This window comes from Castor canadensis, chromosome 1 (genome assembly GCF_047511655.1).
Source record: "Castor canadensis chromosome 1, mCasCan1.hap1v2, whole genome shotgun sequence".
Classification (NCBI taxonomy): Eukaryota; Metazoa; Chordata; class Mammalia; order Rodentia; family Castoridae; genus Castor; species Castor canadensis.
Window position 1 is genome coordinate 193,383,049 of NC_133386.1, and position 11,570 is coordinate 193,394,618.

An 11,570-nucleotide genomic window follows, 5' to 3' on the forward strand; every position below is an offset into this window, starting at 1 on the left:
TTTTTTAGATGGTATTCAATTTTCTAAACACTTAAATCATTTTAATACAATCCCCATCATAGTATTTAATGCCAAAATTTGGATTACTGATAACTATACTTACTGACATACTGTCACCATTGTTGTATGCATATGCATGTTTAATGATAATTGCACCATGATTAATTAGATGCCCTGTCCAGTCAAAGGAATTGAATATTGTCTCTAATGTATACCTATCAATGTATTCCTTCCTTGTCCCGTACATTTGACACATCTACTGAGACTAAGATGTAAGAGAGCACTATTGCTTTGCTTGATAAACCACCACGAGTTAGAAATCAAGGTTCAAATTACAAGCACTTCATTCCTATCCTTTTTAGGACTGTTATCACATCTTGGTTTCTCAGACTATAGATTAAGGGGTTTAACATGGGGATAATTATGCCATAAAAGACAGATGCTACTTTTTCCTGTTCTTGAGAATCACTGGTACGATGATGTAGATACATATAAGCAAGAGTCCCATAGAAAATCGTGACAGCTGTCAGGTGGGAGGCACAGGTGGAGAAGGCCCTTTTCCTTCCCGCAGCTGAAGACATCTTCAAAATGGCAGCCAAGATATATGCATAGGAAAAGACAACAACCAACACAGTGCTCACCAAGTTAAATCCCACAAAGACTGTGAGCAGCATGATATTGAAGTGAATATTGGAGCAAGATGGGGCAAGAATTGGAGGTGCATCACAGAAAAAGTGATTGATTTCGTTGGATTTGCAAAAGTTCAACGAGAAAGTAAAACCTGTGTTTACAGAACCATTTAGAAAACCCATGACATATGAACCAACTACTAGCTGAATACAGAGTCTCTGGGACATGATGATTGGGTAGTGCAGTGGATAACAGATGGCCACATACCGGTCCACTGCCATAGCAGCCAGAATATAGCAGTCACTGGTTGCAAAACTACCATAGACCAGCAATTGCACCGTACATCCTGTGAAGGAGACGGATTTCTTCGTCCTTATGAAGTTTTTCAACATCTCGGGAGTGATAGCAGAGGTATAACAGAGATCAACAAATGCCAATTGTTGGAGGAAAAAGTACATAGGAGTATGAAGGGAACAGTCAGTCTTGATCAGTAGGATCATCCCAACATTACCCACTAATGTGACCACATAGATCACTAAAAATGCTGTGAAGAAGATGTGCCAAGACTTGTGTTGACTAGCAAATCCCAGGAGGATGAATTCACTCACTTGGGTTCCATTGTTTCGCTTCATGGTCAGCATAGATTAAATTTCAGCTGAAAAGGTCCATCAAACGAAGAATAGAGAAAGCTAAGAACATTGTGACCTTTTATGTTAGTGCAGACTTGGAAATAGTATAATATTTGGTTTCAAAATAACATAAAAAATACTTTCCCTAACATGATTGACATTGGTTTCAAAGGCTGGAATTGACACCCAAAGTAGATAATTTTACCTACAGGCTGGAGAAATTGCCTTGGAGCCGTAGTCCTGTGCCCAGGGATGAACTGATTGGCATGTCACAAATATATCAGTCATCAAAGATATAAAACATACTTCTATTTAATTACCTCTTCATGATGTTTATATTTTAGTTAAAATATCCCAGTTTAGTAAAATCCTTAGTTATTGAAAATCTTTACTTCTTTTTGTGTTCTACATGATTTTGTTCCAAATTATATCCATATTCTCATTTTGCCCTTTTGTTACTAACTTCATGAACATCCTAGTTCATGGCCATGCAGAATTTTGCAGAATTTCTGTAGTATGTCTGGTTATATCCTTTTTAAAAATTCTTAATACGTTGTGGTTCAATATTTTTGTAAAAAGTGATACAAAGATTTCCGCATTGCCAGAATTCTTTAATGCTTTAAAATGCTTCACTTTACTTCCTGTACTCATATCACCATTGACTGGTAACACTCAGATTGCAAGGTCTGGTGCTTGTGCATGGCTCAGCTGCTCTGCCCTATAATGACTATCCTTCCCAATTTGCCAATGTATTTTCTTAGCGATTGACAGCACGTTGCCAATAAATCATTGGTAATCTGATAGTAATAGTTCAGTGTGAAAATTTCTCTGGGATACATTCTTAGAGACAGAACTGTTGAATTTGAGGGTATCCTGTACACATCTAACTTGACCAAGTATTGCCAGATCACTTTCCATTACTGATGCACCAATGTACAGTGTTACCAATTTTCTGCTGGGATTCCTGAGTCCTTAATTCCATGTGACCATTGTTTTTTACTAACTTTCTTGCAGGGAAATCATGTAAAGTAATATCTCATTTTTATTTTTTTTTCTACTACTACAACTACTATTACTCAATCATTGTCTAATATTAAAATGATTATTTTACTTTTCTGAAAATTTTCTGGTCATAATTTTGCAAATATTCCTGTAAGGTGACTTGTAAGTGCTCTTTAAAACCATTCTAGTTTTGACTCCCTCATTAGTTGTTGACTTAGCAAAGATTTTTCAAATATCCTGTCATTTAATAATTTTCTTTATGGTATCATTTATAGACCAAAATTATTAAGCTTGAAAAATAATTGATCACTTTTTTGGGCTTTTCCTTGATCTTTTGATATAAAACATTGAGGGATGCTCAATCACTTTTCCATATGTTTTTCCCAGTAGACATTTGAAATAATAGAACTTTTCTCTCTTATAATGGCTTGCTGTTTCATTATGCTTATTGAATATTTATGATTTACTTTATTATACACAATTTGATATTTTTATGCTTTCTCTCTGTGTATATATACATATATACATATATACATATATCATATATGTATGTTCTTTTTGCGGGGGGGTGGCTCTGGGTTTTGGACTTAGGGAATTACATTGGCTAGGCAGGTGCTCTACTACTGAGCCAAACTCCCAGCCTTATTTTTTTCTTTTAGTTGTTTTGCATGTAGGGTCTTACATTTATGCCTGGAATGGCCAGCATGGCTGGCAATCCTCCTACACAGGCTCCAGTCTAGTAACTGTGATGACAGGCATGCTCCAGTATGCTCAGTTTTTTTTACTGGTGGAGATGAGGTCTCATGAACTCTTTGCTTGTGCTGCCCTCCAACCATCATTCCCCTGGTCTCACGAGTAGCTAGGATTATAGGTGTGAGCCACTGTACCTAGCCATTTTATTTGCTTATATTTTAAAAGGAAGTAGACTAAGGGATAGAGATTAATGGTAGTTAATATGGGCCTGTATGTTTACCCAATATTTAAATATTTTCAAATCATTAAGTGATTTGACTTCATATTTTAAATTTTACTCACAAAACTCCATATTCTAAGATGTTCCAGTAAAGAGTTTCAAATATTTATAGAACTACTAATTCTAATATTATATAAAATCTCAAAACCGTAACCACTGAGATCATTTCATGAGGCTACAAAACTTTGACACCAAATAAGCAAAATACAAGAAAATGAAATTAGAACTCCACTCATTTGTGAGTGTAGATGCAAACTTCTTGAAAAATACATACACACTCACCAAAGGAAGGTGCTTACTAAATTTTTTTTTTTTTTTTGCAGCTGAGGACAAAGGAAGCTTCAATAAACAGGTATTTTCTACTTTTCCAGGTTTTTAACTAGTTGAGAAATAAAAGAAAGTATATGTACGAACACTATAATACCACCTTTAGACACATGGAGAAAAACTTTGTCTTTTTTCAGTCCTGGGGGAGGGTCTTGAATTCTGGGCCTTGCATTTTCTAGGCAGGTGCTCTGCCACTTCAGCTGTACTATCAGCCCTTTTTGCATTGGTTATTTTTGACATAGGGGATTGCTTTATGCCCCAGGCTGACCTGGACACTGATTCTCCTATTTGTGCTTTCCCGTGTAACTGGAATGAAAGGTATCACCATTGCATGCAGTCGTGGGTTGTCATTGGATTTTGTGAACTTTTTTGCCTGTCTGGCCTTAAAACATAATCCTCTCAATTTCTGCTTCCCAAGTTTTTAGGATTATAGACTTGAGGCACCATGCATAGCCATAGCTTTAGATTTATTAGGCAAGTTACTTGTTGCCAATAAGCATGGTAAGTAAGCATGCTTACCAATTCGGTCTTAGCATCAATGATTGGCCATGACTGATGGGTTGTAGGTAATCTCTGAAGTGAAGGGATGTGTCCTTCAGCTGGAGGATGTTCCCAAGAGGTTGAGGGCAGAGCAGGTGTTCTTCCCAGAGTCACCAGTCAGATATGTTATTCCATCGTTCTTGAAATGAAGTGCATAAAGTTGAGAGAACTGCACAAGCCAAAGCCTCTTTGCAGGAAGAAAACATCAGAATTGGGGATACAGCATTTTCTAGTACCAATCAAGGCAAAGTTACATTTATCTCAGGGTAACATTGGAAAGTATAATGAAGAAATTTGCCATATTAACATATGAAAAGGACAGTCATATGATCTCAGTAAATACAGAAAATTATTTGTAAAATTCAATAAACTTTCATGATAGCCTATTAGCAAAGTTGAAAGAGTGGAAAACTGTTAACTTGGTAAAATGCTTTCTACCTCATTGCTTTACTAAACACCTTTGTTACTAGTAAGTCATAAAAAGTAGTGCCTATGAATGAATAAAGGAGACAATGTCTGTTATGTTGAATCATTCAACATTTTTCTGTAGTCCTAGGCAGGGCAAAAGGACATGCAAAATGAAGGGTACCACAGTTATAAGAAAGAACCACACTGTTATTATTTTTGCATGGTATAATTATCTCCATAGAAAATGTGAGAGAATTGTCAGATTAATCATTACTGATGCTAGTAAAGTCAGGTGATATTAGGTTAATTTGTGAGCCAATTATATTTTTATTTACCATAAACAAAAATTATTTAAAATACTTAGGGTTGATATATTGGTACAGTACTTGCCTAGCAAGCTTGATAGTCTAAATTTGATCCTTAGTACCAACAACAAAAAAAAAGAAAACAAAACAAACTCCATATGGTAACAATAAATATAAAGCATTTTAGTATAAATCTAACAGAGGAAGTTCATGGTTATTATTGGGAAAACACAACTTCTTCAAAGGGTTGAAGAAGAACAGTGTATAGACCTGACTTACAGATAAAAGCTGAATATTGTTAATATTACATTTTCCCCAAATATAGGTAACATTTGTACACCATATACATATAGTCATACATCTACATGCAAAAATATTTGTAGTAGCACAGTCATAAAACTTAAGCTAGTAAGTAAATCAGAAAAAAGAAATTAGTGAACTGGTAGCTGAATAATGGAAAACAAGTGCCAGAAGTTAGATAGCAACTAGAAGAGTGGTTGTTACATTAGTTTAAATATATTTTTGCACATATCCAATATTGTATAATGGCAGAGTTTATCATAAAAAGAAAAATCACATCCTAAATACAACAGTATGGGCTCATATGTCAATAATTCCAGGCAAAGCCATTGTTTCAAAGACGAGATGGCCAATGTCAAAACCATCCCTTTAGTCATGGGAATATTTAAAACTAAGCCTCCTGTTGATATGGGCTTTTCAGGCTCTTTTCAATATCCTGAGAAATAAGCAGAGTGTTATAAGTTTAGGGATAGATCAAGAAACATTTACCTTCAATTCTACATTCAGGGACAGACAAGAACCAGTAAGCGTATGTAAGTTGCCTTCTCTTGTACACTAGTGGAAAAAGAGATGAAATGTATGTCTGCTAGCCAGGCTTCCTTCCAGTGGATGAAAGTGCTTGCTAGAGGGAGCTAGAATACACGATGAGCTCTCTTATGAAAACTTCCGAGCCCAGGACCAGTGTTGAAAGGACACTTAACGTTCGTCATAAAAGCACATGCAGCAATACATGAAGAGCATCTTATGTTCATTGCTTCAATTGTACATTCAATTGCTTGTTCAATCATTTGCTTTTCCTGGCAGCAATCAGCTCAGTTCGTTTCCTCACTCCATTTGGATTACATCACCATAGTTAAAATGATAGTGTTTGCTCTTGGGTGAAACATGCCCATATTTTGGCACTGACCCTTTACCCCACCTAAACTGCCTGTAAATGCAGTGGTACATGGTTAATATTGAAAATGTCATTTGCTTTGTTTTACTTACACCAAATTTGTTTCCAGATTCTCTTTCTGCATCTGGCCTACCAAGGTCTTTCCCTGTTTTGTTTCCCCATCCTCATTTATCGTTGGGGCACGAGGGATCAATATGCAGTCACTTGAGACCTGAGGTTCCAGGGGCTGGGATAGAGTTGGGAAAAACAATCTTTACTTGTTCTTTTATAATGACAAAGGCTTAAGGTTTCTAGAGGTGACAATTTTTCAAGTTATTGTCATTAGGGACTTCTTTTTAAAGTAGTGTCTCATTAGAGATCAGCTGAGATTGAGCCTGTTTTCATGCTTAAGAACCTGTATTTAGATCTAGTTATTTATTCTTGACACCACATATCAACTATAAATATAGCCTCCTAAAAAGTCCAAATATAACCTAAATTTAAGAACTTAGGGTCCCTAGTATGTATTTAAGTGCATTTTACATTATCACATCGACTATAGTTTAATTATTTAAAGAAAAATTTTAATTTTGATCTCTTCTTTCTTTTTCTCTGAAAATTTGTGTATTTTTAAAATCAGCCCTCCACAAAGACAGTTATACTTTATAATATCAGAATGTTCACCTAGAAATATGTGAAATTAAACTTTGAATTGTGTTTGGGTGGAGTCCTGCTGGGGGTGAAACTTCTAATCATTCTGACAGGGTAAAACTAGACTCAGGGATTTTTTTCATTAACTAGCAAATATATGTAGAAGAGCTGTTGTTAGAGGCTGGTGAATTGACAGTCAACATGACTTACTGCATGACCAATGTCCAGTGAGCACTGTGTTCAACTGGCAGTAGAACACACGGCAATGTGCTTCAACTGAAATACATGGATTTGCTTTTCCTTCATGGCAATAGTTTGGGAGTCAAGACTAGCACTTTTGTGATTCAATTTGTCTTTCTCATGCGGTATGATGCCTCATAGTTCAAATTGTCTACTATGACTGCAGACATCATAGTACCTTTCAAAGCAGGAAAAGAAAAGAAAGAAAAATGAAAAGAAGGGCAGAGTGGCAACTACATGTATATCTTTGTTCAGAAAAGGAAATGTCTTCCTCAAATCCCCTGGCAGACCTCCACTTGTATTCTCCTTTGCTAGACCTGTGCTATATAGTTAGCAGAAATATTCATGTCTCGCACACATTTCCTCAGTACTTGACTTCTGTGCACCTGTGGCAGAGAGATTTGTGCTAACTTCGCTTATGGGATCTCTTACTCTCTACCTCAGGAATGTCTCTGAAAACAGACAGTTTTTTAATAGGCACCATATTAATTCCTGCTCCTACTGCTTATATAACAAATTACCATGAGCAAGACCCCAGTGTCCACCAACAAACTGGCATAGTGTCATGTGCCTGTAATCCCAGCTACACAGGGGCAGTAGGTAGGAGGATCACTGTCTAAGGCCAACCTGGGCAAAAATATGAGACCCTATTCACAAAGCAACTTAAGCAGAGAACCATGCTTTTAGCATGGTTCCAGCAGTAGAGCTCCTGCCTAGCAAGCATGAAGCTCTGAGTTCAAATCCCAGAACTGCAGAAGAAATAAAAAGAAGGATCACCTCAAGGGCAGTAATTCATTTTCCATTTTTTGTAACAAAACACCTGAGGATGGGAAATGCATAAGGAAGAGGTTTATGTGTCTCAGTTTTAGGGGGTGGGTCTAGAGTGAGCCTCCTTGGCTGTATCCCATCATGGTGAGTGACATTATGATGGGAACATGTATAAAAATGAGACAGGATGCTTGAGATTGGAATGGCTAGTCTTGCTTTTTTTGTTTTTTAACTTTGGTAGCATGGCAGTTTGAACTTAGGTCGTTGTGCTTGCTAGGTAGACACTCTACTTCTTGAGCCACTCCAGCTCCCAGTCTTGCTTTTTAATAGCAACCCTTTTGCAAGAGCTACCAGGGTCCCATGAAAAGTGCATTAATTCCTTATGTGGGCAGTGCCCCCAACGACCTCCTACTAGGCTCCTCCTAAAGGTCCCACTATCTCTTATTTTCACCAAATTGGGGGCCAAACTTCTAACACATAAACCTCTAGGGCACACAGTGAAACCATATCCAAACTATAGCAACAAGAGTCAAGGTTTAATCCAAGAAAGTTTGATTTGTTTGATGAGGAGTGATGGAGATACCACTTATTCATCCACTGACAGGATTGCCCACTATTCTTTTGGGTTAAATAACAGCTCTGACCATGCCCCTTGTAGTGTTTAAGGTTTTCCTGTGATATTAAATATTTCTGTCTGTGTGTCTTCTGTACACAAACACACACCTTGACCTCAAAAACAAAACAACAGTAGTGAGACAAAATCAGAACAATGATTGGAGATTCCGCGTTGTTTTCTCTAGCTGCCAACATGTAGTCACATGTGAACTGTGCACTATAAAGTGTAACAGAAAGACATTGAAGTCATTGGAGACCCGGAGGAATGGCTCTGCTCACCTGTGTCTTATCACCTTTTCATTCTAGCCTTCTACATATCAGTGACAGAAATGTTCTTTAGAATGTCACAGTGGTTTATTTACAACAATGCTTTTTGATATTGTTACAGGTAATTTCTAATAAGCTTGGCATATCTCTGGCTGTGGATCCATTTTTTCACCCAAAATGAGCTATGCTGGAGTGAAGGTTACTACTTTCCCACTTCTATGAGAGTGCTGTGTTTAGATTTTTTTGATCTTTAGTCTTTGCTTCCATTTGTCTATTTATTCAACAAATATTTATTGAGCAATGATGACATACTAAGAATATGGTGGGTACTTGAAATCCAATGCTGAGCAAGATGCTTTCCTCATGTTTATGTGTCTGTATTGGTGAGGACATTCATTTCTTCTTGTGCAGGCTGAGTCACACCATCATTCAGTAGCCAATAAGGAAGGCAATTAATGATTAAGCAGAAAGAATTATACAACCTTTCCTGTATAATAAAGCATCTCCCAACTATGTGTGTATCTCCTTATGTAGGGATTGTCCCCCTCTATTCTTGATATGGTAAAGTAAGAGACTTTAATATCAATTTTTTCCTGGGAAGCATTTTTTCAGTCCTGGGAGATTTCAATCCTACTCTGTTTCCAACAGTTTAAGACCTTGAGTGTAATAGGATTTATTTAAGATGTGAGCATGGTCTTAATTCTAGAAACATCAAATTGTGGTACAACCTAAATGGTGGATATTTTAGTGTGCTGATTTAAAAAATTTCTATCCATTCCCAAATAACTTTTTCCCTATCAATTTTAATGCTTCTTTTACCTCCTTGTTTCTTAAGCTATAGATCAGAGGGTTCAATGTGGGAATCACAATACCATAAAAAACAGAAACCACTTTCATATTCTCTTGGGAATTATCAGAATGAGGTTGTAAGAACATATAGGCAAGGGTTCCATAGTAAATGGTGACAGCTGTCAGGTGGGAGGCACATGTGGCGAAGGTTTTCTTCCTCCCTGCAAGAGAAGACATCTTTAAGATGGTGGCCATGATGTATGTGTAAGAGAAGATAATGATCAACACAGTCAGCATCAAGTTAAATCCCACAAATACAATAAGTAGTCTGATATTTACATCAATGTTGGAACAAGAAAGAGCAAGAATTGGGAGAAAATCACAGAAAAAATGATTGACGATGGATTTACAGAAAGATAATGAAACAATAAAACCTGTGTGCACACAGGCATTTATTGATCCCATGACATACGAAGTAGCTACCAAATGGATGCAGACTGTTTGAGACATGATTATGGAATAGTGAAGAGGCTTACAGATGGCAACATAACGGTCCACTGCCATAGCTGCTAGGAGGTAACAGTCACTGGTTGCAAATGTTGATACAACAAATAATTGTGTAATACATCCTCTAAATGAGATGGATTTGTCTTCTACTATGAGGTTTTGCAGCATCTTTGGAGTTATAGCAGATATGTAACAGATATCAACAAAAGACAAGTGTTGCAAGAAAAAGTACATGGGTGTTTGAAGTCTGGAATCTGTGTTGATGAGTAGGATCATTCCAGTATTACCCAACATGGACGTCATGTAGATCACAAGAAATATAATAAAAAGGACATATTGAAACTCAGATTGGGCACCAAATCCCAGAAGGTAGAATTTCAGTGACTTCAGTGCCATTTCTTTCTGTCATGGCTACCATAAACCTAGACAGGACCAAGAGAAAGATCAAAAGAAGTGAAATCTTTGAGATTTCTTGAAATGAAAACTTTTTACATTTCACATCAATTTTTTGTCTTGGACTTTCCTAACAAACACTTAAAAGGAGGTATATTACTGTCTAAAGGTTTTTTTCAGTATTCATGGTAGAAAGCCAAAACATAAACAGTGTACTTGAGCCATGTATCATTTAAAAATGAAGAGTACTTCATACAAGAATACTGACTTTTAATGTGTGATTTATTTTGAAGTCCTGGGTATTGATCTTGGGGCCTCATGCTTGTTAGGCCCATGCTCTACCATTTGAGCCATACTTCTAGTCCTCTTGCTTTAACTTGTTTTCAAATAGGGTCTCATGCTTTTGTGTAGGCTGTCCTTGAACTATGATCCTCTGTCTTTGTCTGCTGTGTGACTGGTATTACAGGGTGATTCTAAGAAACATAGTTGAATGCACTTTTTCACTGTATTAAGCAGGTGTTCATATTTGCATAAGGCAAGGTTCAAACATGATTTTGTGCCTTTTCAGCAGCGTGTGACTTTTCTTAGCCACTTATCATTTTAATTCTTGGTCAAACTCTTGAGATTAATAGAATTAGAGTGAGTAAAATTTTCTGAGATATGTTTGCAGTCCACAAATTTTTGATAGCTTCACAGTGTGCTTACACTACCATCCTTTCTGCAACTCTCATCAGTTTTTTCATGCACCACATAAGCCACTCATTTCATATACGTAAGAAGAATGATAAGCTTGCATTTTCTATGGCATTATTTTTCCTTTAGTTATGACTGAGCTTAAGCAAAACTCATGTGTCAGCAATTAGATTGACATAATTATAGCTTATTTAAAATTGTAAATAGCTTTGTTTTTCTCTGAATTGTGGTACTCTGTACATTTTAAGCGCATAGATGAGATGTACCGATGCATAATTTTTCATTTAGTGTAAGCCCTCAAAGTCTCTCACTGAGTGTGTTTTTTCTTGACACCCTTCAGTTTTGCTAAGTATTTCCCACTGTGCAGTGACTTTGGCCTGCTGTCTACCAACGCATGTGTCTTTTCTTGTGGGAACAGAACTTGACTACAATTTCAACCAAATATGCTTATGTCTATTCATGATACAGTATTCTGCCTAATAGAACCTGGGCAAAAGTAATATGTGCTGCATCTGTGCCTGAACCAGGTCTCCACCCCATTCCTATGCAAATTGGAGCCAAATGACTCTGCTTACACTTTGTTCCTTATCTGTTAGCTGGATATTCAAATTCTGGGAGGCTTTGAAAGTCAAGTGTAAGGATTGTCAGGAAAACATCAA

General features: G+C 36.8%; 1 protein-coding gene and 1 pseudogene across 1 annotated transcript; both read right to left on the bottom strand.

Annotated features, from left to right (window-relative positions):
- Positions 1–234: 234 nt before the first annotated feature.
- LOC109701591 (putative olfactory receptor 5AK3) lies at positions 235–1,262 on the bottom strand. Its single transcript, XM_074045691.1, has one exon. The coding sequence runs from the start codon at positions 1,260–1,262 to the stop codon at positions 333–335; it is 930 nt and encodes a 309-aa protein (XP_073901792.1). The 3' UTR covers positions 235–332.
- A 7,601-nt stretch (positions 1,263–8,863) lies between these two features.
- On the bottom strand, positions 8,864–10,813 carry LOC141421767 (olfactory receptor 5AK2-like; annotated as a pseudogene).
- Between the last annotated feature and the right edge of the window lie 757 nt (positions 10,814–11,570).

Coding starts and splice junctions, on each gene's coding strand:
- LOC109701591 (XM_074045691.1), bottom strand. CDS start 1,262: ATGAAGCGAAACAATGGAACCCAAGTGAGTGAATTCATCCTCCTGGGA.